The sequence below is a fragment of the Rousettus aegyptiacus genome, unplaced genomic scaffold (assembly GCF_014176215.1).
Source record: "Rousettus aegyptiacus isolate mRouAeg1 unplaced genomic scaffold, mRouAeg1.p scaffold_m13_p_17, whole genome shotgun sequence".
Lineage (NCBI taxonomy): Eukaryota > Metazoa > Chordata > Mammalia > Chiroptera > Pteropodidae > Rousettus > Rousettus aegyptiacus.
The window spans coordinates 18,778,726-18,805,736 of NW_023416292.1; the positions used below are offsets into that span (position 1 = coordinate 18,778,726).

The 27,011-nt window shown below is 51.4% G+C and overlaps 2 protein-coding genes across 6 annotated transcripts in view; both read left to right on the top strand.

The window, feature by feature from the left end:
- Positions 1-8,561, top strand: part of RC3H1 (ring finger and CCCH-type domains 1) — a 61,638-nt gene extending 53,077 nt beyond the window's left edge. For all 4 annotated transcript variants that reach the window (XM_036234606.1, XM_036234604.1, XM_036234607.1 and 1 more), the window contains exons 19-20: positions 313-428; positions 1,171-8,561. In XM_036234606.1, coding sequence (XP_036090499.1) covers positions 313-428; positions 1,171-1,330 — 276 coding nt within the window. In that variant the 3' untranslated portion in view covers positions 1,331-8,561. The remainder of the gene's footprint in view (positions 1-312; positions 429-1,170) is intronic.
- Positions 8,562-15,892: 7,331 nt separating this feature from the next.
- SERPINC1 (serpin family C member 1) lies at positions 15,893-25,196 on the top strand. 2 transcript variants are annotated; one of them, XM_016155913.2, is made up of 7 exons: positions 15,893-16,058; positions 17,940-18,309; positions 18,630-18,845; positions 19,083-19,220; positions 20,845-21,235; positions 22,097-22,161; positions 24,665-25,196. In XM_016155913.2, exons 1-7 carry the CDS (start codon positions 16,018-16,020, stop codon positions 24,839-24,841), a joined length of 1,398 nt encoding a protein of 465 aa, XP_016011399.1. In that variant the 5' UTR covers positions 15,893-16,017; the 3' UTR covers positions 24,842-25,196. The 2 variants fall into 2 exon arrangements, with proteins under 2 accessions (XP_016011399.1, XP_036090514.1); XM_036234621.1 differs by lacking the exon at positions 24,665-25,196 and adding an exon at positions 22,242-22,283 and having other exon boundaries at positions 22,097-22,200.
- The last annotated feature ends 1,815 nt before the right edge of the window (positions 25,197-27,011 follow it).

The window sequence follows — 27,011 nt, forward strand, 5'->3', positions numbered from 1 at the left end:
TATAGATGCACACTAGATTTTGGCTTGCCTTTTTCCTAAGTCATCATTTCTGTGAGATTTTTCCCGTGTTAACCTGTGGCATTCCCTCCCCCACCCCCCACCCCCCCATTGCCCAGCGTGGGTCGTGAGCAGGTGGGTTGCACTCCGGCGTGTTTTGGTGTATGCCCCTCTTCTGGTCGGCCTGTTTCCTTTGGTCACTTTACAGAACTAAATGATTTCCGGATCATCAGTTTGTGTTATCTAAGTTTGGTCTCTCTTCCATTAGCACCGTTGAATAGAAGATAATTACGTTTATTTCCTTCTCTTTCAAAGGAGAACCAGTGTTCTGTGGACATAAAAAGCAAATTGAATACAAGTAAGCAAGCAGAAAATGGACAGCCAGAACCACAAAGTAAGGTTCCAGCTGAGGACCTTACAATGACATTCAGGTAACGAAAGGGACATTGTTATAGTCTTCTATTACCCAGTCATGACAGAAATGCCCTTAAAAATATGATTTGATTTTTAAAATATAATTATTCTATATACATTAAGAAAAGAACATTTTTACATAGATTCAGGAATTACACTTATTTTAGAATAGATCTAAGATTGAATTATCTGTTAATACCTAACAGGAACGTCCTGGTTCTGTTTCCTTTTCCCCCACGTTTTTTAATTTATTTGAAGCCAGCGTTCACACTGTGTTGAACACCCTTCTGATATTTCTAAGGCGTGTGGCATTTAGCCTCTCTCAGACCCAGACGCCACCCCGCATCCGCCTGGGTTATTAATCTGGTCTGTGCCGTCATCTGATGCTCTCCTGCCGGTGTGGAAGGGTGCACGTCAGTCACCGTGGACAATATTGCAGTTCATTCTTCGTTTGCATGTCTTTAATTACTTTTTCACTGCATTTTGAGGCTTTCGATACACAATCCTGAGTTGTCCTCCTGGTGATAAATCACACAATTCCTAATGCCCTGTTGCTCTCAGACTTAGATTTGTCTCTTAAAATCCATGCCTTATCTTGGCATGGATTTTATCAAGAAATACGAACTAGTAAACCTGATGAAGCAGAGATCAGCAGCACTTTTTCTTAAAGGCCACGTTGTAAATATTTAATATTATTCTACTAAGTAATCATTTTTATCCCTCTCCTTTTAAAAAAATGCCAACTTTTTTTTTTTTTAGCGTTAACAGTGATGTGCCGAATGGCTCGGCCCTGACACAAGAGAGCGTCGGCCTCCTGTCAGCCAAGACCGGCTCCCTGAGCCTGGCCGCGGACCCCGAGGGCGGCGGGGACAACAGCGACTCCCAGAGGCCGGGAGTGGCGCCCGGTTCTGCTCCCTGAACTCCGAGGAGTCCCGCTTTTACCCTCTGCTCCTGACCCGCTGTGGGGCGCGGGGCGGAAGGACGGCGCCGCCACACTCTGGCCCTGAGCGGGCGGAGAGGCCCCGGCAGAGCGCGCGCCAGAGGCAATGTGCACGACACCGCCGCTGAGACAGGCCCTGCACATAGTTCACACTGATGCATTTTTTAATTTAAAAAAGGAAAAAGAAAAAGAAAATTAGCAGTATCTGCAAGCAATTCAGATTAAATTTGTTTTTGTTCTGTGAATGAACTTTATTTTAATAACTTTGGACGCCTTGGATCCAGGGCTTTAAAAAAAAAGAAGATATTATATATACACTCTGTTCGATTAATTGTATGATCTTAATGAAGTAGGTTTTTCTTGTATTTTGGTATTATTACATACCCAGTGGATAATCCCTGACCCGCGCGCGGTCCTCTCCACCTCTCACAGCCCCATAAATTAAAGCAGACAAAAGCACCGGCCTTTCTGACAGTTGCGGGGTGCTTGACAGGCAGAGAGACAGTAACAGACCAGTTGTTAGAAAATGTGCAGCGAACACCTCCGAGAACTGGCATATGGAAGCCACGGTTTCCTTTCCCTTTCTGGGTCGCTGTCTTCCCGTGTAGCTGTGCTTTTCCTATGGCATTACAGCTCCCAGGAGGCTCTTGTTTCTTGTTTTTGTTTTTAACTTTTCAGAGAGAGTTTCCAATTAATTTTTGAAGTCTTCATTTCCATATTATGGGTTCTTTTCGTTCTCCGATGTAATCAGAAAACCAAGTCTCTGTCTTGGCTTGTCCGGTTAGATTTGAGTGGAGGTTAATTTTTAAATGAACTGTAACTTAGTGCTGAAGACACCTGGTTGGCATCACCCTATATTGAGCTGATGGTGGGAATTTTCCAAATTGAGCTTTTGTCGAAATCATAGAATGTTAAAAAATCAGGACGATCGACCGTGTTTGACAACTGCAACATTTGATTTGAACTTAAAATGAACAGAGAGCCACATCAGTTCAATGCATGCCTTGGTTTTACTGTCAAAACCCGAGAATCTAAAATAAAACCCCTATACACTGGCACCTCTGGCTTTCAAAGAGATTTGCCTGGATCTTAAAGGTAGTTTATGAATTGCTCGGTGGTTGCCATTCGGAATCATAGCACAGCAGGTCATGGGTGCCTAGAAGTTTATTTTAGACTTGGCTCTACCTTACTCATGAACGTTGGGAAGAATAAGGAAGACTTTTCCTATTTGGTGTATTATTTAGTTCTGCTGCACATGTTCTGATGGCACGTGTCTATGCTGAGCGAAGGACCCTGTGAAACACGTGGGGATCATTTGACACAGTCACCCTCCCCATCCCTCTGTTCGCCTGGTTTTTAAAGATTTTTCCTTTCTGGATTATACTACTAAAACAGAAAGCACTGGTTATGTAATAAGTTACTGCATTGCTTTGGTTGGGTAAAAGCAAGAGTTTGTATTTTTCTTGTTTCTTATTTTCTTAACCCTTAACTCCTGCTGAGGTCATAGCCTCAGTCTAAGCTCTGCGTCTTCATACTGTTGACCGAAACAAATTGGGGGGGGGGGGTACACAGTCCTGCCGTTGCCTACCAGTAGGAGAGCCCAAACAGAACACTCTTTTGAGTAGCAATTATTTAATTTGCCCAGTCAAGGCACCGTGTTTATATACTATTTCACATTGAATTTGATTATGCCCTACAGACCTGGCTGGTCAAGGATTTGATATACACATATTGGCTTGGGATTCGAGCTTTCTTTTTTATTTAAATAAAAATTTATATATATATTATATATATACAGATATACATAGCTATATCTGCATATATATTGGGTATGTTTTAAGGGTTTTTTTCGCACGAGCGCAGCTGTCGCAGTACGACTAGTCGGGAGGAGGGAGCGTTGAATGAGGACGAGGCGTCTCTTTCAGTTGACTCCGCGGTTTCCCTTTTTGTTAACTTGCTCTTTTGCTTTGCGTGTTTGTATGTTTTGCTTTGCTTAACACCCTCGTACAGTTACTCTTTAAATGCTTATTGTTTTTTTTGGGAGAAGGAGAGAAACTATATGTCTGACAGGGTCCCAAGGTTTTTCATTTCTCTCTGTAACCATACAAGGCAACAGTTGTGGCCTCCAGCCTGTCGTAGGCAGATTTGAGCAGATCTCACTTCTCCTTTGGACATGTTAGATAAGTCCTAAATTTTAGAAGCAGTTGGTTCAGTTGAGAACTCGAAATGATTCTGCTATTAGAAAGGAACTTACAGGTATTGATTTTGTTAAAGTTCAGAATAAAGGTAAAATTCCATTTTGGGTATCTCTTGAAACCCATAAATACTCTACTTCTGCTGTTCTTGTTTCCTTTAGATATGCTCATTCTCGCGTTCACCATTTTGATTTTGTAAACTAGGCAAGAAAAGGAATTAATTTATATAGTATTCCTATTCTTAATAAAATCATAAAAGTCACTGTTTTGAATTGATTTTAAATAGTCCTTTTCACTTTATAAGGTGTTCTCATTTGGGGCGTGGGAGGCGGATCTCTGGCATCATAGCCCTAATTCTAGCTGTATGTCTTTTAAGGCCCCACACTCTGAAAGGACTCTGGTGGGGTAGAAAGGCAAGGGACGGTGGGTAACTGCCCCACTGTGCCCGTGACTCCCCTGCTTAGCGTCGGTCGTTCTGCCTAACCTCGTAGGTGTCCTTGCAGCTTTCTTAGTGGTCCCAGCACTTTTAGGATTTCAGTAAAACCTCCAAAGTTTGGGGTTCTTTTTCCCTTTTCCTTTTCTCTGCGATATACTTTGTGATGTGCTGAGCCTGTAAGGGTAAATGGCCCATTTTGGCAAAACTGCTCGACTCTTCTAACTGCTTTCTGTCAGAATTTTTGAAAGGCATTGAGTTTTCTGGCTTTTAAAATGTATGCCTTTACAGACGGTTAAGAGATGAAACCAACCAGATAGGAAATACAACTTTTATGCTTTCTACTTATTAAAATGCCAATTTCTTCGGAAGATAACTGTATTTGCTTTCACTGAATTCAAAAGCAAAACTTGGACTTGTCAGAGGAACACGGACAATTCCGAGTGTTAAGGTAGGAGAAATAAGCACTGTTTAATCATTTAGGATTTTATTATAGCTGGGAATATAAAAGTACTTTGACTTTTTCAAAGTGGTCTCTGGAAAAATGTAGAAGAACCGAAAATAAGATATCCAGATTCAATTTTTTGATTTATGTAGTTCTTTTGTCTTTCTTATAGGTACTGTCACAAGATAAGTTCAGGAGCTGCCCTGTCCCGGGTAATTTACGAAGGCTGAAGTGACCAAAGATCCATTCTTTGTCCCTGTTTTAATCAAAAGAGAAGTTAGTTACAGCATAGGTTTCTAGTAACATTTAAATGATAAGACACTTTCTAAGGCCAGCTACAAATATTCAGCTACTCAGAACATATAAAAATTTGTTTCCACACCATTAATGTAGCCGAGTCCCTTCTCCTCACACCTGTTTCCTTTCCCTTGTCCTCATCTTCCCTGTGTATTTATTATTTTGCCTAAAAAAACATAAAATTGGTATAATTCTCATTTGCTTTCTTGAATATATAACTTCATCAGATTTTCCGTAGGTCTTCAGGGTTGTAGCTTAAAGTTGTTTCTTTCTTTCTTTCTTTCTCTCTCTTTTTTTTTTCCTGGCCCTTTTCTGTCTTGCAAATTTCCCTTGATTTACCCCCTGCCCTCCCCAATCTACAACAGTGACAGTTTGCTGCCTCAAAACAGAGCATTCAAATGAATTCGCTTAGCCAATAACTTCTGTGAAGTTGCCTTTTCTAATGGTGTTATTACTCAGTGATGCACAAATGTGGTATTTGCCCTACTGGTAGGCAAACAAAGGTCTGGTTTAGTATGGTAACCTGCTGGGGTTTTTTTGTTTGTTTGATTTTATCTTTTAAAGGAGAGCCAAAGACTTGTGCTTTACTCTGGTTTGGTTTGGGGGAAGTCGCAGCCATTTCGATTGTGAAACCTTAAAGTATTTGTGAGTTGATTGTACTGTGTGAGTAGGTTTATGTAAACTGTTAAAGTTAGCTGGCCTTGTAAAATGTAAAAGCAATGAAAAGTCACCCGTTTCTCTTTCATCAGGGAATATCTTTACACTATTGTATGCAAGCAAGCCGTTTCCCCCTTTTTTTGAGACCGTCTTGTCATGATACAGCATGTTGTGTATTTTTGTTTTTTAACTTGTGCCCGAAGAACAATGTCACTATTGGTCAGGTCATGGGACTGAGTAAGAGGATGCGTGAGCAGCCGACTGGTGAGAAATAGGGAACCGTCAGTACGTGTCAGATAATATTCAGATTTGGAGAAAACTAGGTTCCTTTTACTGAAGAGTGTTTAGTTGACAGGACTTACGTACCAGTGGTGATGGATGGGGATCTATGTTTCTTGCTCATTTCGAGGAATCCAGTAAAGGCTTTATATATAAAATCCGTCTGCACGAAGCACCTGTAATGACTTATATGTCATTAAAAGGAACGGCCAAGTTCCTTTTTAGGAGAAATTGATAACCTACCTGGAACTTAACTGCAGTGTTGCCTAAAATTTTCACCCCAAAAGAGAACAACTTTCTTTCTTTTTTTAGTCGATGTTACATTGTTATCATGTTCTCTTCCCTGAAAAAAATCTGCCTGTCCTTTTAGATGAAGATTAGAGCTCTCAAGTTCAAACGGTCACCGTCAGCGTCAGGGGTGGGACAGCGAGCGGCCGCCGTCACCGTCCCCCCCAGGCGCCCGCACCGCCGCCCGCACCAGACCTTTCTGCTTCAGCTCAGCTCTGCGAAATCCTCCTGCTGAGATGACGGAGTCGTAGGTGGATCGCAGTTCACTTCTTTTTAGTTCTTAATTCAAATTTTCTGAGCCACTTGAAAAAGAAAGGTTTTTGTCAAAAGGTACTACTATTAATTGTCATAAATGCCAGCTTAAGATATGGTTTTTAAGGTTTTATTTCTTTGACCGCTAAAGACATTTCACGAGTAATAGATTCTAACCGACAAGTACTGTTAGCTCTAAGGTTAATAAAGAATTAGGAAGCTGCCACCAGCAGGAGAAGTGACAACTTTTAATAATGTGTCCTCACCAGGCCCTGCACAAAATGGATGAAGAGCCTTTTGAAATCCTTTTGTGATAAAGGGACTTCCCTACCCCTAGAATCCTTGTTTTCAGAGCCGAGTTTTCAGCCAAACTCTGAATTCCCCCTAAACTTTATTCCTGAGCAAAACATCCCTAGAGAAATAACCTTTATTTTCACAAGAAAATAAGGCACAAGAACCCAAGAGAAAGAACTTGACAATATCGTGTCCGAAAATGTGTATTTAGAAAAGCAAAGTCCTGTGGAGTTAGTACATACTAGTGAGGTGAGTCGTGTTCTTGTTTGGGATCCCACTGTCTCCGGTCGGTTGGGTTCGTCTCGTTGGAAGTAGACAGAGCTCACAAGTCTTTGGCATCCCTCTGAGCTTGTACCCTCAGAGTCATCTTGTAGCTGGAAACTTTCAGGCGGCCCCCACCCCCACGTCAGCCGAGGTATGAAAGGGTCGAGGAAAGGATGGAAACATGTTTGGGTGGATAATTGGTTGTCTAGTTTTGTTTTGTTTTGGGGTTTTTTTGTTTGTTTTTGCTGATTTAAAAAAAAATCATTTATTAGTGTAATAATCTCTCTCCACTGATTGGCTGCCATTCCCACAATAATATTTGAACCACCTTGTAAAATATTCCTCTGATTGGAAGGCATTTTAAGCTTTCGTTGATTATTTTTACATACTCTGTTCAACTAATACACTGTGCTGAGAGCTGCTTCTAACAGGCATATTGCTGCCCGAATTTTCATTCTCCCTTTTCATCCTTTCTCTTCTTTTCACCTTCCGGGAAAGAAAGGAACTTGAGGGGAATAATTTTATTCATTGATCCATGGGCCACATTGTCCTCCTTTATCATGAATCTATGAGTCTTTGGAACCAGAAGAATGGAAAAAATGAATTAAAATGAACAAAACCTTTGGCCCGCTGCAGCGTTTTCCGGTTGTGAGATTCCTCGTCCGTGTGTGGTCTCCTCATCACCCCGTTGCCCTTTTCCTGGACTATGGTCAATTTGGTCTTAGGCTCAGACCCGTCTCCCCGAGACATTCTGCAGTCATTATCACCTTTTTGGGTGGATTTTATTTTGTTTTATTTTGTTTTTTAAAATAACTTTTGACTGATGCATATTTGCTTGGGATAGAGCTTGTGTAATTTACCAATCTTATTGATTGTATGTGATTGTGCCCTGCGGAGGTATATTTAACAAGACAAAAACAATCTAGGTTCATAAAGGAGCCCATGAGATTTGAGTCAGGTTATAAATGATTTCACGAAGTCACCTATAGTTTTGGATAGTGAGAATTCATTTCTCTTCCTGTTATAAATCAGTGCTAGACCAAATAACCATTTTTAAAGTGTTCTTGCATTCCTATTTTTCCCTTGCCTCAGCTCCCTATTCTTTGCTGCCTGCCTCCACCACCTGTTTAGAAATGAAAATATTGAGCCTTAAGTGACAGCTTATGTGTAAATTGCTGAAGTTTGTGAGATTTTACTTTTTCAAAGTGTTTCCAACTTAAAAATTGAAGACAGATAGATAATGGGTTGGAATTTCACGAACTGTGACTAATTCCTTAGCATCTGCCAAACTGTGAAATCTTGTTTGAAGACTTTATTTCCTGAAAATTCTTTTGGAATAGGGAAAGGAACCCTGTTTGAAGTGAACCATTTTCCTCTCTTTTTAAATCTGTTTGTACTTCCAGTTTTAAAACAGCCTTCAAATCAAGTGAGGTGGGAAAAAAGGAATAGGAAGATGTTTAGGGAAGCAGAACTTTGGGTCTGAATAAGTACATTTTCTGCTCGTTGCAGATTTTTGAGAGGATTCGGGCCATCCTTTTCAATTTTGTATTATTTGTGTGCATGTTTATATCGAAGATGCCATGTTTTCTTAAAATGCTACTTTTATTAGTTTGGAAACTGACTCAGCCTCATGTTGCTCCTAATTAGCGTTTAAGGCTCCCATGAGTTGCAGATAAAAGGATTCTTTTAACAAGTAGAAGGAGGTGATTCACCTTTTGGTCTGTGTATATATATATATGAAAGTGTCTACAAGGTCTTTATCTGCTTTCTGTCAGCATTTATATTAAATGATAAATTAATGAGAAACGTGTAGTCTTTTTTGTAAATGAGTCTGTGCCATCTTATTCTAACCGTGAGATTAATTCCTTACACTTTTTTTTTCTTTTTAGGTGAAAAATAGAGAAGTAGGTAATCCGCACAACCAAAACGTGCTTGTAGTGGCCAGTTTTGCAGAGGTCCCAGGAATCGTTCCAGCCCGAAATACTCCATGGTCCGAATCCCTTTGTGTGTACACAATGATTGCACATTAGGACTGACGGTGACAGCTCAGAGGTCCTGGAGTCAGTGAGGCTCCGTGGCCAGCATCCCAAGTCATGGGTTTGATGGCTTCTCCTAAAATCAGGACCCTCTCTGTGCTTCAGCGATCTGGGTATCTCTTCGATACACAGTGTTTATCTTTCCATCCTGCCTGACTTCTCCTAGTTGTCCTGAAATCCCCACGCATTAGTCATTCCTTGCAGTTAGAGGATAGATTTAGGTTTACTCTTAGAAGTAAACTGCAAATATATCTCAGTTGACAATTCGATGGCATGAAGAAGAAAAAGGGAAGGGAGGGGACTACTCTAGGTTAAAAGGAAGATGCAAAAATCAAACGCAATGTGGACTTCGGATTCTGATTCCAACAAGCCAAATATACGAAGACGTTTTTGGTATAATTAGGAAGTTTGATTAAGTGTTGGGCATTAGATAATATCAGGGAATGACATTTTTGTTCAGTGTGTGATTTATAGCAACAGGGTTATATAAGAAAACATCCACATTTTTTAAGGACGCATAATTGACAATGGCTGGGATTTCCTTTAAAATGACTAAATATTTTTAAAAGAAAACACATTGCCAGTGAAGGTCATTTACTGCTACCAACAGTAAGCAGGTCGGCGTCCATGGGTGCCGTATCTGACCTCAGGGGAAGGGGCCGGAGTTAGAGCTTAGAAGGTGTGAGGGATGGTGGCCGCCGCGGCCACCTGGGATGTTAAAGACCTGGGCGGGGGGACTACGGCCACCAGACCCAGGTGGGGGGTGGGGGGCACTACGCCACCAGACGCGCGTCTGCACACTCAGCCAGGCCGCCCTGCTCACGCGCCAGGCCGGTTTCTGACCGCTCGGACAGGCTGCTTGGCCGCGTGTGTGCGTGCGTGTGCGTGTGTGTGTACATTAGCACTTAGTCCCCGTGTGCATGTGTGTGTGTGCGTGTGCGTGTGCATGTGTGTATACATTAGCACTTAGTCCCCGTTTTCAGCCAGCAGATCTCTTCGCATGCCAACATGGTGGCTCAGTGGCCGCCAGCCTGACTCGGAACAGAAACACCTGTAACCGCTCGGGTCACCCACTGCAGTATCGCCGAAGTGGTTTCCTGAGTGCTCCCTGTGGGCGCAGTACCGCAGAGGACAGAAAGGGCTGCCCCTCCCCTCGGGCATAGACTCCAGTCACCTAAAGTGACGCACACACAGTCGAGCGGTAGGTAGCGGTCATCTGCCACATGCTAGACCAACTCCCGAGGAGTCCCTCAGCCGCGGCCGTCGCGAAGAGGGGAGCACGGAGCTGGGAGAGCACACGGAAGACCCAGCCCCGCCGGAGGCCACCACGGGCTTCCTGAGGAGGGGGCCCTGAAGGTAAGACTAGCTGAGCAGCGGAGGTGGGGCGTTGGGGACAGGCTCACGGCCGGAGAAAACGGCGTGTGAACTCTGCGAACAAAGAGAGAGCCCGTGTTAGGGGACCCGGAAGGTCACAGGTTGGAGCAGACGGAGGGGGACAGTGGCCTGCGCTGAGGCAGAGCCAGGTCACAGAGGCCTGAGGGCCACGTGCAGGGAGACGAAGCCTCAGATCTGAGCCTCTGTAGTCACGCCATTGGCTCGCTTTTCCGTCCTCAGGCTTAACGTGCGTGCAGTTCACCAGGGCTCGGGTGCAGGCGAGGTTACTGTCCCCGGGGCCCGGCGGGGGCCGAGGCCATCTGACAGGCTCCCCCGCTTTCGCCAGTGCTGTCTGTCCCAACACCACACTTTTGAGACGAGTCTGCGTGATTGGCCGTGTTAACAGAAAGCTCCAGCCAGTCAGACCTAAACGTTGATTTCAGAGGACGAGATGTGTGACGTCAGCACTACCTGGGGGCTGCCGGAAGGAGGTTCGGGGGTTCGGGGAAGCTGTCCCACCTGGAGAGTGGCTCCTGAAGGGACAGAGCGTTCGTGTGGTGGACGAGGCGGGGAGCAGAGACACACACTGGCGGGAACGGTGGCCTCGTAACGGGACGTCGTCACAGGGTTCGGGATGGCCGGGAAACTGGTCGAGGCCTGGGCTTGAAAAACCTTGTGTGCCATTAGGTCATCAAGGCTTTATCCTTCAGCAATTGAGTAAAGATCCGAGGCCCAGGCGTGGTGCGACTGTTGAGACGTGAGTGGGATGAGGCCCGCAGTACCGACCGAGAGCTAACGAGGGCCGCGCCAGGCCAAGGCGGTGGGGGGGCGGGGGGCTGGGACAGCGGTCCGCGGAGGCGGAACTTGAGAACAGGTGCCACAGGCGCGGCCGGCATCACCGCACAGCCGAACGGGCCACCGCAGCCAGCTGCTGCCCGAGTTCCCCTGACCAGACACCGCGGTGGTCCTGTGTCATCAGCTTAAAGGGGGAAATGACCTTCGCGGTAGCAACGCCCTTGAAAATACTCAGTGTCGAGGAAAACCTGCGGTCTTCTCAGCCCGCCATGGCCTTCTGACCCTCCCAAGACCAAAAACAGGCGTGTTATTGTGATCGAAAAGGCGCCCTCTAGTTTCCCCCGTCTACGCTTGTCCTCGTCATCACCCGACTGGGCCCTTTGTTATCCCGACAACGAGCCAGGGGCCCCGGTGAGCTCCTGGCCCGAGGCCCCGACCCCCCCAGGCTGCCTCTGCGGAGCGAGCGGGCCCATGTCTCTAACCGAGCCGCTGCGGGGCTCCCTCCCTGGTCAGCCCGCTGTCCCCGGCCACGTCAGAGGTGATGCCCAGAGCCTGTTTCTGTTTCAAGTTAGAACGGCCTGTGCCCAGGCGGCACCTGCCGGTCTGCAGTGCCGGCCATGTGGGAAGGGCCCGAAGCCAGCTCTGTGTCCCGACGCGGTGAAGGCTGTCGGTCCCCATTGCCTGCCCCCTCAAACGGGCTTGGTCAGGTTGGCTAGAGCAGAGCGGCCCTTGGCGGGGTGGGGGAGACAGGCAGCCGCCAGGGAGCTGACCCGCGCCGATCACGCCGCCGTCCCTCGGCCTCGGCCTCGCCGTGCGGTTCTCCCTGCTGCTCCTGGGCCTGCCCAGCCCTGTCCCCGGGGCGCTTCTCCCCCAGCAGCACCTCCGGCCCCGCGCCCCGTCCTCTCCCCTTCTCTCTCCGTTCCTCCTCCACCGCCTGCCACTTCCTGAGCTGGCGCCCAAGTGACGAGCTCTGCCTCCCCGCTGCTCTCCCCTGCTCAGCGTCTGGAGAAAGACCCTTGCCCAGCGTTTCTGTCTGGACAAGGCGTCGATGTCTCTGAAGAAGCGCTTTTGCTTTGCTTGATAACTTTCCACTGGGGAGGAACTTGAAGCCTTTTCCTGTTCATACGTCAGCAACCCCCCGAGGCCGGGTTTCTCCAAACACAAATATTTACTGAGGACCTGGTACATCCGAGACCCAGGCGCATGGGCCCTGTGCGTGTTCAGTAAATATTTGTCTCGCTTTGGTTTCCCTGAATTCGGAATCGAACTTTCTAACGGCCGTGAGAACTTGGCCACGTTCCGGCGAGATGCTTCGAGAGCCTCCCCTGAAAGCTGCCAAACGATCACGCAGGACTTATTCTGATAAACTGTATTTCACTTTAATTAACACGCCATCCCACCTTAGTAAACCGGAAACCCGGGAGAGCTGGGGACAGCTCCGGTTTTGTGCGAGATGCTTGGCCAAGTTTCCGCGGAAGGGTTAGGCTTCGGGTTACTCAGTAACACTCTGCTGTTTGCCCCCTGCCGAGGTCTCACTCCCGGATCCAGAGAAAGGAATAGAACAGGGACCAGCTGACCCACCTGCTCTGAAGAGTTGCTGCTGAGGCTGGAGTCAGCCTGGGAAGACAGGGAGTTTTCTTTTGTTCCTGACCTTGAAATAGTGAACAGAAGGGTGATCGGAGGCTCCGCGCACCCACCCGACCACAGCGGAGCAGGGAGGCCCCAGGGTGCCACCCTCGTTTCCACACGGGGGTGCAGAATGGTGGCACACGGGAGGGGGGCGTCCTTTTCACAAACTGATATTATTTACCTGCTCGAAGTTCTTAAGTCTGTCTCCAGTTCCAGACATGGTTAGACGTTTCCGTGAAGAATTCGATGTAAATACACTTTCGGATACTTAAGTATGCGTGATGATTAAAACACTTCACAGAACTGGGGGCCAGGGAGAGCGACGGGCAGGCGGACGCACCCGGGGTGGTTCGCCCTGCTCACAAGCTCTTCTTGTTTCTTTTCCTCATCAAAGCAGTCTGAGATGTGCCGAGAGGAAGGGGATTTGAGGCATCGAAATCTAGACAGCGAAAGGCAAGGGGAGTCATGAGCAGTGAGAACCAGGGGCTGGGCCGGTGGCAAGCGAAAGCCCCGTGAGTGTGGAGTGCACGGCAGAGACCCGTGTTTGCCAGTGAGACGCAGGCGACCAGAGGAGAAGGTGCCGGTCCCGGGGTTCCTTCGGGGCCCTGGCTTAAGGGGATCACGGGCAAACCTGACGGAGACTATCCAGAGAAGAACCCGGTGACGTCGGGTCATACCCTGCCCCAGGAAAGGCTACCGGGCAGGGCGTGCCCACCTGGGAAGACGCGGAAAGGTTTACTCACAGCTGTCGCGTAGGGGAGATGGACAGACGAGGGTCTGCGTCTCGCCTCTGTAAGTCAGGTCAAGTTCCTAACCCTCGTGAGCAGCGTTTTTCTCATCTGCGAGCTGGGCTGACTAGTATCTTCCTGGTAAAGCTGACAAAAAAATTATGTAAGCTAATGCCTGCAAAGCACTTAGCCTGGAGCATGGTAATATAGGGAGTTTTTTTAAAAAAATCATACATATGCATATCCGTGTGTGTGTGTAAATTAGCTTGTGTATTTCATGCGCTAGAATATTCGCTACAGAAAGACAGGGACTCCGTTGACTTTACTTTTCAATTCCCAGTGTCTAAAACAGTCCTGGGTTCCGTAAATGTCAAATAAATAAACGGAATAAATCAGCTCGAACGGCACCTGGGGTACCAGACAGTCGGCCTCACGTGCCCCTCAGAAGCTGCCAGATAATGATGGGAAAAGAGAGCCACGGAGGCATCGCTGGACTGTTTCGCAGCGTCGGCCAGCTTCGAGTGACCATCGCCACGGGCCAGGTCGCGTTCCCTCAGAGCCAACGCGGGAACTCCAGGCAGAGCACCGGCCGGCCATTCTGACGAGGCTTTCTCAGGGTTTTATCATTTAAGAGTGCGTGTGTGGATGGACCTAGAGGTGATTATGCTGAGTGAAATAAGTCAGACAGAGAAAGATAAATACCATACGATTTCAGTTACATGCGGTATCTAAGGAACAAAAAGAACAGATTAATCCAAAACAGACTCACAGACATATAGACAATTTGGTGACAGACAGAGGGGAGGGGGGTTGGGAGGGCTGGGAGAATGGGGTGAAGGGTTAAAGAAGTAAACATTAGTAGTTGGTATTTGGCCAGGGGGATGGGGAGCATGGCAGACGGAATGCACTTAGCATTAATGTGATGGCCAGGTGGAGGGCCGGGGGAGGGAGGGAGCAACTGGGGGGACCGTTTTATGAACATTATAGATGTCTAACCAATGTACTGTATACGCAAAACTAATTTAAATAAATTTAAAAAGCACATATAGGCCCTAGACTTGAATATTTTTTAATACATTTATTAACATACTGTGATTTTTCTTTATCTTTCGTTCTTATTCATTCTAAAATCAGTATTTCAAAGCACAACAAAAATGTGATATTATCTTTATTAATAAAGTCTTTACAGATTATAGCATTCTATAACTGTTTTTTTTTCCTATATAAACATATATATGTGTAGTAAAATGGCACCTGTTACTATTACCTTACTCAAGGATTTAAAGAGTTTGATCTAAGCGAATGTAAAGTAACAGTTAAATTACGGACAGGGGAATATTACACAGTTGTTAGAATTCTTCGCCAGGCGGGTCCACCGAAACACCTCTGTTCCGCCTGCAGACGCTGAACGGGGCTCTTCTCACTCTCCTTTTCTCCTCCGTCACCAGCCAGGGATTCGGCTGCTCCCAGTTCCTCTCTGAGGCTGCCTCCACCTCCCTCGTGCCCTGGAGGCCCTGTCCCCAAGCGGCCGCGGACCACAGCACCGATACGCTCCTTGCTCACGAAGCCGAGTCTGTTTCGAATGGGCGATGCACTGGCGTGTTCAAAACTAGAGAACTAAGAAGGTTCCTCCCACCAGGGCTCCCTCCCACCCCGTGTGCCCACCTGTCACCCCGCAAAAGGTGGCGTGCTGTAAACACTGCTCAGCCGCCTGCCTTTTCCCCCTTGTCCCGGAGGCCCTCCCTGTCAACACAGAGGGGGTCCTTCTCGGCACGGCTTTGCGGTGTGCCGTGCACCTTGGGCTGAACCGGTCTCCTAGAGATGGGAGTCGCTCCTAATCTTTTGCTGTTGCAAGTCTGGTTCCGGCTGGCCATCTCATTCACACCCGTGGTTTGCTTTTGAAGAAGTATTTCAGCAGCTGCGAGTAAGTTCTTACCTGCCCCACACTGTCTCCCGGTGCCCAGCAGAACTGTGTCACGTCCTTGCCAGCTAGCTCGTCCACCTCAGAGACATCCTTGGCACGTGCCTCAAGGCCCTGCTCCAGGGCTGAGTGGGGAGGGAGGGTCCGTCCGTGGACCACAGAGGTAACCTCTATGTGTACTGGGCTGAACCACAGATGTGCTGGCTCTTAGAGGCCTAAGGGTGGTACTTCGTTCCAGAAAATTCCTCTTCTCCCCACTCTGATTAGATATTATGGACTCTTTTTCCCTAAAGAAACCTGTGAAAGAGAAGGTATTGCACTGAGCAGGTACAGGGCTAGAAGTTGGTGGACTTTCAACGAGGCTAGTTATACTCACCTCTTCTCTACCTCCTGGCTTGGTTAACCAGGTTAAACAAAATAAAACAAAACCCTACAGACAGACTTGTCAGCCAGGCATTTTTCTCACCAGGTTTGAATTTGTTCTCTTTTTTTTCTTCCCAGAAAGATGAAGAAGAGTGAGGGGCTATGGGTAGTAAATAAAGGCGGGCCTCGCTGCCCCTGGGCCTGACTGAACTTTAAAACTTCTCCACTAGTTAAACAACACTGGGCTCCACGCTTTGCTTAACCCTGGGAGCTGGTCGTCAGCCTTTGACCTCAGTCCTCCCCTCCTCGTGGCCCCCCTCGGCCTCTGGAACCGCACACAGAGGAGAGGGCCAGAGCTGAGGGATCACCTCGGGCCTGCCGTCTCCACCCGCCAGCCCCGTGGGACATCGGCGACCATGGTTCCCAGTGGGAGAGGGACTGCAGCCACCGCACAGAGGTGAGAGGGGTGGGCTCACCCCGCACAGCCCTCCTGGGTTTTCTGGCCCCGAAGGGCTCGCGAGGATGACCTCGGCAGCTCCCAGAAGACCAGGCCCTCTCCCTGGGGCTCACGGCGAAGGGAGCTGGTGTGGAGGGCGTCTTTGCCGGCGCCCTCCGTCCGGCCCCGTCTGGGTTAGGCCTTTCCCTACGCCACACCTCGGGTCTTTACCCCGAGAAACCGAGGGGACGTCTCCCTTCCCTCGTGCGAGGACGCCCTGCCAGCACCCACCCAGGACACCCTGAGGGGACGTCCCGGGCCCACGTCCCGGACGAGGGCGAATTTAATCTGCGACGGCCTCCTCACGTCCTTGTCACTGCTCCTCTGCTCGGTTGCCTACCCCCGCACCCCCTAGATCTCGGTGACCTTTGACAAAAGGACACCGCACATGCTCCCTCCTTGGGCTGGGGTGCTGCGGGGTGCTGTGGGAAGCTGGGAGCGAGGCCAGGGCGCCCTGCCTCGGCTTCTCTTTGCGCTCCACAGAGCTCCGGGCCCGTCAGCCTCCACTCGTATTTCCAAAGGCAGCTGGGGGACAAAATGCGAAACAGAAGGCGGCAAGATGGAGAGATGAATGGCAAGGTCCCCCGTCTCTGCGTCTTCACCCGGCCTGCCGCATCTCCCCCGGGCCTCCTCTCCGCCCCGGCTCGGGGCCTCTGTTCCCGACAGGGCTGCAGAGCCGGCCTCAGGTCACGCAAGAAGCCAAGTGCCCCTCAGCTGCCCCCAGACGCCAGCCGGCCCCACACCTGCCCAGCAGGCTTCCTCGGCAAATCTTGTCTGCACTGCGAGCCTGTCTCTTCCTGCCGGGAGAAGACCGAGGAGACTCGGTCCCCACGTACCGACCCAGAGCCCTATGTCAGCCAAGGACGCCCCTGGCCCCCCGTCTTACCCACGAACTATTACAGAGTTCTATCTCCTGGTTTGCTTACTTGGGCGTCTCAATTCTCCGAATTTGCCAATCTCATGATCTCATTTTTTTTTTTTTTTAAGGAAGATTTGTTTCATTTACCCTTAGTGAACCCATGTTGGAAGCTATTAAAATCCCCAGACAACGGAAAATGAACTAAGGCAGGGAGAGAGGCAGGAAGCAGATCGATCGAACCTAGGGTCTGACCGAGGAGGAGTCCGGGTGGCCCCCGCTCTCTGGACTGGGCCACGGGGAGCATGAGGGTCCCATCCGCTGAGTCGGGGGACCTGGGAGAAGCAGCAGCTATAGGGAGGGAGAGGTACGAGTTCGCTGGGTCGTTATTTCACGACGGACTCTGCGGGACATCCGGCTGGGACGGCCCGGCAAACGACGGGCCCGGACCTCGGCGGACGGGCCGGGGCTGCCGCCAGAGACGCGGTCTTCGGCACACGGACGGCGCCTTCGCCTGCTCGCCCCTCACCCTCCTGCGTCGCTGAAACCTCTCCGCCGATCAGCCGAACTCCAGTCCCTTAACATCCGGGTTCGAGTCCGCCCATCCCTGAGGCTTTGCCTCAGCAGCTCTGTCAGCGGCTCCTCCTCTGCCCTCTCTCTCCACGGGACCGACGTGCCGCCGAGGCTCCACGTGTGCAGGTCCCACGTCACCAGCGGGGAGTCTGCATTCTTCATTTCTCTCAGCACGGGGCCTCGGACACACAACGCTTCTATGAACCATCAGTTGCTTCAGTAGCTGATTCTAATTTCGACGATCCTTTTGCAGAGTCCAGGACAGGGACTGTCCCGGGCCGTCGTTTTTCACAGAAAACAAGGCCACGCCGGGTGGGCGGGCGCCCTGTGCTTTACTGGGGCAAGTCTGGGGGTGGGCCATGAGGACAGGGTCCTCCCAACCTCGCTTATCTCGGCTTCCTGTCCCCTTGCAGGAGGGCGCACCTTCTCTCCTTGCTGCTCGTTGGCCTCTGGGGCTGTGTGACCTGTCACTGGCACCCTGTGGAGGACATCTGCACAGCCAAGCCTCGGGACATCCCTGTGAACCCCATGTGCATCTACCGTTCCCCAGAGAAGAAGGCCACTGAGGATGAGGGCTCGGACCAGAAGGTCCCCGAGGCCACCAACCGGCGGGTCTGGGAACTGTCCAAGGCCAATTCCCTCTTTGCCACCACCTTCTACAAGCACCTCGCGGACTCCAAGAAGGACAACGACAACATTTTCCTGTCGCCCCTGAGCATCTCCACGGCTTTCGCTATGACCAAGCTGGGCGCCTGCAACGACACCCTCGGGCAGCTGATGGAGGTACGGCCACCGCCCTCGGCCCGGCCTCCTGGCCGCGTCTCAGTCCAGGGCCTTTCGGAGACGTTCGGTGGCTCCCCGGTCTCTCTGTGTTTCTTTTCCTCCTCCTCCTCCTCCTCCTCCTCCTCCTCCTCCTCCTCCTCCTCCTCCTCCTCTTCTGCCTTCGTCCCCGCAGAGACCTCGAGCTGAGCATCCATGCTGTGCCAGGTCACAAGGGAGGAGGCTCCCGGTCAGGGGTCAGGGGCCGAGGGCCCTGTGCCCGCCGCCCCCGTCGGCCGAGGAGCCGCTCGGCCCCAACTACTGCTTTCTTCCGGCTTCTACAGGTCTTTAAGTTCGACACCATCTCCGAGAAGACGTCTGATCAGATCCACTTTTTCTTTGCCAAACTGAACTGCCGACTCTATCGAAAAGCCAACAAATCCTCCAAGTTGGTCTCGGCCAACCGCCTGTTCGGGGACAAATCCCTTACTTTCAACAAGACCTATCAGGACATCAGCGAGTTGGTCTATGGAGCCAAGCTCCAGCCCCTGGACTTCAAGGTGAGTTGCAGACGACGTCGGCCTCGACCTCGGAGTTCCTCCTGTCCAGGGGCCGGAAGCCCGGACTCTTGAGTTCGCAGCACTGCCGAGGTGTGGGCGGCTCCCCGGTCTGGGTTACAGTGGTGGCGTCGCCGGGCCCGGGCACAGGGAGGGTGAATGACACACAGCGCCGCCTGCGGAACTGGAGAGGACGGTTCAGCAGCTCGGTGGGCGGGTCCGTCCCTGTTCCCCTCCCAGGAAAACGCGGAGTCGTCCAGAGCGACCATCAACCAGTGGATATCCAACAAGACCGAAGGGCGCATCACCGACGTCATTCCCCAGGATGGCATCGACGAGAACACTGTCCTGGTGCTGGTCAACACCATTTACTTTAAGGTACTCCGCGGCCCTCGCGAAGCCCCAGGGGGATTTCTCGCCCCAGCTCCCCCTTCTTTCACACCGCTGGGCATGCGTGTGTTGATCGCTGCTGAGAAATGGCGCATGCATGATCGGGGCAGAAATTCACATTCGCTAAGGGTCTAGAACCATGCCCAGGCCTATGGCTGCTGAGCCGAGGTCTAGGGGTGCTGGCAGTCCTCTGGGCCCAAGGCAGGGCAGACACCTCGCAACCCCAGCGCGCCTGGCAGCAAGGCGTGAGTGGTGATCAATCCTCAGGTATGTGCGATAATTTCTGCCGTCCGGTTAACTCCATTTTGAAATCTGGAACAGAACGACAGAGTCTATCGACAATCCTCAGCGATGGGATTTTGTCCATCATCCGGCGCAGCTTCCACAGTGACTAAAGTTCCCCTCGCCTGAGGCTTCTGACCCTCCAGGTGCCACACGGACCTCGGCCTGTGTGGTTGGACCACACGGACGGCCATGTCATCCTCAGAGTCGAGGTCTGAGGACTTCCAGTTTGATTCCGCTCAGGAAGGGGGACGAGGGAGAGGGGGCCGAGAATGAACGGCTGACTGACAGGTGGGCCGCCGCGCCAAGGCGGGTGGCTCTGTGGCGCAACCGCCCCTCCCGGGTTGTGCTCCACACACATCCCCGCCCCACACAGGGCCTGGGATTTGGCCGGTCACTGCCGTGGCCCACCGCTCTGTCCCCTGGGGCTTTCCTGTCCTCAAGAGCGGTGGGGGCTGCATCTCCGCAGCGTGCATCACGGTTTATGGTTCACTGAACACTTTGCCACGTATCAGCCCGCCTGACCCCCCTACTGTCTGTCGCAAATGAGACCTTGGGCCCTCGGACAGGTTACTTAGCTTAAATCCAGACTCTTCCTTTTTCTGTGTGGACTTGGGTTAGTTACCTGAGACCTTCCTAGGCCCTAAGTTCTGCAGCTCTAAAATGGCAATAAGGACACCTACCTCACGGGGTTGTGGGAGGGGCGGGCACAGGGAACGCACGTGAGATGCTTAGAGTGCGCCTGGCACGCGGTGAGCAGCCTACTGACTTCGTAATCGCCAGCTCCTCAGTGCACGGACGAGAGTTAAATGTCTCGCCCCCAAATCAAAGAGCCAGAGGGCACCTAGGAATGGTCATTACAACTCAAACTTCAAAGGCGTGTCTCGTGCCCCCACTGGCTGGGCTGCCAGATCCCCACCCCCACCGGAACCCCCGGGGCTGTTCCTGTGTGTGGCCCTCATCCATCAGGGGCAGAGACCCGGACCTTGAAGGATGGCCTGGGAGGAAGAGGCCAGTGGGAGGCAGAAAGCAAAAGGCAATTAAATTTAAACGTGAGAAGAGACGCGCGATGAGCCCAGTACGTTGTCCTTGGTTTCAGCCTTTAATTATATGATGAAAAGCAAGCAGGTAGTAAGGGCTGAAAACCCGGAAAGGCCACAGGACGGAAGCGCTCACGGCTCCGCCGCCGGCCGCCGTCGCTGACCTTCCCGCGCGCACCCCACCAGTCTCGCGCCCCCCGAGCCGACACGGACACGCCAGGTCAGCCCTCTCCCACGGGTGGTTCCGGCCTCCTCGCTCTGCGATCCTCCCACCTGTCATCTTCTTCCAGGGCCTGTGGAAGTCCAAGTTCAACCCTGAGAACACGAGGTCGGAGCCCTTCTACAGGGCGGACAGGGAGGTGTGCCAAGTGCCCATGATGTACCAGGAAAACAAGTTCCGCTTCCGGCGCGTGGCGGAAGGCACCCAGGTGCTCGAACTGCCCTTCAAGGGCGACGACATTGCCATGACGCTCATCCTGCCAAAGGCCGAGAAGAGCCTGGCCAGGGTGGAGAAGGAGCTGACGCCGGAGCTGCTGCAGGAGTGGCTGGGCCAGCTGGCGGAGACGACGCTGGTGGCCCACGTGCCCCGCTTCCGCGTCGAGGACAGCTTCAGCGTGAAGGAGCAGCTGCAAGACATGGGCCTCGTGGACCTGTTCAGCCCGGAGAAGGCTAAGCTCCCGGGTCCGTGGACGGAGCCCCCCTCCCCCCTGCCCCTTTCCCCCGGGGCGGTCTGTCCGAAGGAGCAGGAGTCGCAGAAAGAGGGGGGAAGAGCCAAGAGTCAGGACCCCCGAAGCGAACCCCAGTTTAGTGCTAACTCGGGGAACTCCCTGTCCCTCCCAGGGTCTCAGTTCTCTGGGAAAAGGGACTTTTCCAGAATCTTCATGGGCTCAGCTGGCTCGGGACCCCTTTGAGTCTGTCACTGACAGAGGACAGGGGACCAGGTAGAGAAGAATCTGAAAAAGCGTCAGAATTCGGAGCAGATGTGATTAAGGGCTGGAGACAGCTGGGTCTCACACAGGCGTAGCTGACATTTAACAGCCCCTGCCAATGCTCCAAGGGCTCGCGTGTTTCCCTGGGGTCACCTGGATGGGTACGGCCAAACTTTTCCCAGTTGTGACACTTCAGTAATGGTATTCAGTAGGTTTGCTTCCTCCAGCCCACTATCCTTTAAAAATATATATATTGAAATACCTTCCTCAAAAAGAAGTTTACAGTGTTAGGCAATTGGATTTACCTTGAAGGACTGTCTTTAAGCCAAGTCTGAAAACACAATCCCGTTCTTAAAAATGTTGCCAGACTGGAAACAAAGACATTCCTATCAAATGCAGTTTTTTTTTCTTTCTAAGAACAGAGTCCCCTGTCCTCCAGCTGAAGCATGAGATTCGACCCACAGGAGCCAGACTGACTCAGCCCAAAGGGCTTCGTTAATTTTCACGTGGTTTTATTTGGGGGGAATCGTGAGGCGAGGGTCCAGGGTTTCTCTCTAGCTGTCGCACTCGAGCCGGCTCCCGTCTCACGGGCCTTCTCCGGGCTTCCCCGCAGGTATCGTCGCCGAAGGCCGCAACGACCTCTTTGTGTCCGACGCGTTCCATAAGGCGTTCCTCGAGGTGAGTAACCGCCCGCCGCGCTCTTTCTCCGGCGGCTGCCCGTTTCTTCGCTCTTTCTCCGGCGGCTGCCCGTTTCTTCTCCGTTTCTTCTCCGTCGTCTCATGTGACCTGTCCCTTTGGAGTGCTTGCTCTGCTGTTTCTCGTGGTATAGACAGCAGACGCGTGACTGGCGGGAGACAAACGTGGGAAGGCCCTGCTTCCAGGGACCCTCGAACCTCAAAGCTGGCACCCCCTCCTCCGCGAGGCCTGCCGCAGCGCAGCCGTACCCCGAGCCCTCAGGGTCGGGCTGTCGCACCCTCCCGCCCGCCACCTCTCCTGAGCAGGTCAGGCGGGGTCACATGCACGAGGGGGAAGGTGTCGCAGGAAACGGAGCCAGCAAAGGCCACCGAGAAGGAATTCGGAGGAGGGGAGTAGGAGCTCGTGGAAACCCAGGGAGAAATTTTAAGAAAATGGAAAGAATCTCTTAAGATCGAAATGTGACCATAGGCTACTTCTCCCTGAGGAACTCGCGCAGGCGAGTAAGTGTGGGGGCGCACGCCTGCCCGTATGGGTGAGCACACAGAAGGCGAGGATGGGGAGCTGGCGAGTGCAGGCCGTGTCCTGAAGTGCGTCGCAGAGAACGGAAGCACTGGACTGCACTGCACGGAACGCAAAGCGAGGTGGTCGCGTAAACGACCCCCGCTCCTCGGGGAATTAAGAACGGATGCACGCTGGCACGCTGGAGTCTTGAGTCCCACCGCGAAGCAGCAGTTCCACAGTTTATTGCTTAACCGTGGTGCTCAGGAACCCCTTTGCTAGAGCGATGGCCGCGTGAAGCCCGGAGAACCTCTGGTTCTCAGATACTGAGCTGTGGACCGTGCGCATCAGTTATCTGTGGGCTCGAGTCCTGGCGAGTCCAGGATGGGGCCTGAGAATCCACATAATTTCCAGGCTCCTCAAGGGATTCTCGATGCACAACCGGGTCTGGAGACCACTTGCGTAGACCACTGTTCAGGGAACCAGGCTGTGAGGGAGATGAGACAGGCCAGAGAGGTCACAGGATTGAGGAGATTGCAAAGGTCGAGGTGACAGAGAAAGGTTTCGGAGCGTGGCACTCGTGAATGCGGTCGGGGAATCCAGGCTCGGTGGGAGATGTGTTGAGCGTGGAGGTGTCAGAGGACAAGAGGGTGTCAGACTAAGTGTAATGGCAGTGAGCAAATGCCGTCCTTGAAAAAACAGAAGGTGACAGTCTGAGAGGATAATGAGATCACAGCTGCCCTGAGAGGTGCAAGTCTGGGGCATGGCCATGGACTGTTTTGCTGGAGGTGATGCTCCCGGGGTCTGATGAGGTCAGGGAAATGGGAGCTTGGGGTGTTGACTGGTTACCTGAGGTATTTTAACAGTCTGGGTCAAATCACAGCAGGCGTTAGAGGGGACAGCTGTGGGCCAGGTGCCACAGTCCTCCACGTGGACACGTAACCCGGAGGCCAACAGCTGTCGGATCTATAGCACAGCAGCAGGAGAGGGGTGTGCCGTAAAGATACTGAGATCAGATGCGGTCAACTCCCAGCCCCTCAAGGGCTTTGAGTTGCCAAGAGGGAGAAGCCGAGGTCTGGACTCACTTTAGCCACCGGAGCGGCGATGCCGGCTTCCTCCATGGCTCAGGAAACAAAGTTATTTTCCCTGAAAACCTTGGGAGCCTTGAAAACACAGGAGCCCGACCGATTGGCGGTGCCCTGGGAAGCCATTAAAGACTGGAATCGGATTTGAATAAAAGGATCCTGGTCTCATATGAGCTCCAGTCTGCCCATAAATTTAGTCCTAGAATGATCGGGAAGTAGGTAGTTTGGGGAGGGGGGAGGGGTGGAGGAGGAGGGCGTGAGGGCTGTGGGGAGGGAGAGAACACCCCCGCCCACCCCACTAAGCTCAGAGCTGAGCTGCTCTCATTGAGAGGCAGGGGCAGAGTTTCAGAGATACTCTGAGTCCCCAAGTACAATGTCCTGAAGGTGTCTGCCTCTACCCCGCCGTGGTTCTGCTTCTCGGCAGATACCATTGTTTCAGTCTGTGACTCCCAGAAATACTCATCCAGCCAGAGCACCCTCCCCTTTTCACAGGCCCGGGGCCCTGAGTGTCTGCTTGGGGTGGCTGTATGTGGGACCTTGACGCTCCGAGAGTGGAACTATCTCGACTACAGGGCTCTGATCTTGAGTCGCAATCTCTTTCGGCATCGAGTACAAAATAATCCTCTTGTAATACCACGCACGATGGTGCCAGCCAGAAACGTGACCACCTTGTAAACATCCAGATTTCTGGTTCGGCACTTATCTGAATACATGTGCTTACGTCAATACTCACTGGACGGGTGACCGAGTACCAGCAGGGCTCCAGAGGGACCTGACCCAAGCGTGCTTTCTACTGGGTGACAAACAGCGTTTGAGGAATCGCTGTGTCTGGGGACGGTGCACCTGCGCGCCATGACCGCACAGAGGCTGACGTGGCCGTCTGCTTCCCGTCTGGCCCACAGGTGAACGAGGAAGGCAGCGAAGCAGCAGCCAGCACGTCCATCAGCATCGCCGGCCGCTCGCTCAACCACAACAGGGTGATCTTCAAGGCCAACAGGCCCTTCCTGGTTCTCATTAGGGAAGTCGCTCTGAACACGATCGTCTTCATGGGCAGGGTGGCCAACCCTTGTGTTAACTAACGCGTTCATGTCCTTCGCGCCTCTCCCTATGTCGGTTTGTGAACAGAGGTGAAAATAAACACAATTGCTCCCATCTCACGATCATGAATGGACGTTACCACCTGAGATGAAGATGAGGGAGAAACAGATAGACGTGCCGCTGGGCTCTGGGGAAGGATGCTCGCCACTGCTCCGCCCAGAGAACCGTCCCGGGGGAGGAAGGGGAGGAGGGAGGTGCGTCACTGCACTGTCTGGAACGGGCTGGGGGAGCGCGCGCTCCATCACACTGCGACGATCCAAAAATCTAAAGGAAATTAATCTCCATGTACAGAAAAGACAGATTCCAATCTGAGTATTAAACCATTTAATTCTCAAACCACTCACATGCATAATGTTCTTTTACACAGTGTTAAAATAAAGAGGAAAATGTATTTTTATACAAACAGAATTTCAAGTATACATTAATAGACTTTTCAGATTACTAACCGAGTTGCTAAGATTTCATTCACATTGTTCTTAAAGCTGTTCAACGAGAAAGCTTTTGCTAAGCTGCTTTAAATATGTTTATATAAACCCTTATCTTGACTCTTCCTCCAGTCTCCCGCCCCCAGCCCCATCTCCGCCCGCCCTCCTGCCCTCCCCCCTCCCCCGACACCACAGGGCTGGGGCTCTAGGAGACATGCAACCCCGAGAACTACTGGCTTGTCATCAGGGGGAGGGCAGAATCTACAGGGACAGAGACCGAGACACCTGCCAAAGGAGGGGTGAGAGCGCCTCTGGTGCTCAGCGCGGACGCCGACGAGGCTCGTGTCTTACAGCCCCCGTGTTTTCATTTAAAAAAACAGAAAAACAAAAAAACCCCAAAACCTCAGCCTACTGCAAAATCCCGAAGTTTCTGACCATCTAGTAGCCGAGAAAATAACTTACTATTGGGTATTTTCCCTAGTGAAACTTCTGAGATCAGAGCAGGCATTCTGAACTTTTTCATTTTGGTTGTCCGCCCCCCCCCCCCCACCGCACCCCAACACCCTTCAGGCAGGGGCAGGGGGCAGCTTAAATGGATGCTATTATTTGTGTGTTTAAGGAATTTGGTTAATTTCACAGGGTCTGGCAAGAGCTCTCCCTCCTCAGCTCTCCTCCTGAAGTCGCCTGGCTCCCCGGCCAGGAACAGCCACTCTCCTTAGGAATTAAAGTGCATTTTTTCAGTAAAAGAGGGTGGGGGGAGGTGTGGTTTACACTTAAGTGATATGATTAAAGGAGAGTGGGGTGAGAGAAAGTCCTATTCTTATACATAGGTATTTATAATTAAGGTTATAATAAAAACGGATATTCTCTAAGGAAACGAGGTGTACGAACCCAGCCCAGCACCCCCAGGGGCGCGCGGGCGCCAGCCTGGCTCACGGACTTTTCAATCTCAAAGCGGTTGGAGTAACCGCTGCAGATGAAAGACACAAACCTCTAACGTTAGTTTTTTCAAAAGGAAAAAACAGACCGGAAGGTTCTTGTAGTTAAAAACGATCTCATCTCCTTTGAGGGAGAACATTTTAGAAACTGATTGTCTGTTTTAATATGAATCCTTGATTAGCAAGTCATGAAAAAATGTTAGGCAAGTGTGTTGCTTAGAAGTATTATGGCAGCCTCTAGAAACTCAGGCAGAGGGGCACCGTCAGTGTTGGCTGTCACCAATCTCAGCTGAGGGGAAGTGACGTTTCCCGATAAGCTCTCTATCTGATGGCCACCGCCGACTATTTTCCTTTAATGCTTCACTGTGTCTTGGGGGACAAACCCAAGGCTCTCCAGAGAGAGGCCAATGCTACATTATTAGCTGTACGGAGAAGTGATGGGCTCAGGACGAGGAGGGGGACGGTGTCCTGGATTCTGGCCTCTGAGTCCAGTGTGACCTGCTTTTCACAGTGACCAGTGGGAAGGCACAGCGCCAGGGACAGGTGGATGGGGGCGCCGCCACCCACCCGGTGAGCACCAAAGAGAACAGCTGACAGGCTTCTCTCCGACCACGTCCGCCGCGGCTCCCTGGCCCTCTGTCTTAGAGGCCGCGGCCCCCTTCCCACCCTGAAGTCGCGAGCTGGGAACGCCGAGTGCACCTCCCAGCACGTGTCCTTTAACTCACTTCCGGACGCCCAGAAACGGAGGGTTCTGACTTTGGAGGGCTCCGAACTGGCAGCTCTGGTTA

Coding starts and splice junctions, on each gene's coding strand:
- SERPINC1 (XM_016155913.2), top strand. CDS start 16,018: ATGGTTCCCAGTGGGAGAGGGACTGCAGCCACCGCACAGAG. Junction 16,059..17,939: donor ACTGCAGCCACCGCACAGAG/GTGAGAGGGGTG, acceptor GTCCCCTTGCAG/GAGGGCGCACCTTCTCTCCT. Junction 18,310..18,629: donor CCCTCGGGCAGCTGATGGAG/GTACGGCCACCG, acceptor CGGCTTCTACAG/GTCTTTAAGTTCGACACCAT.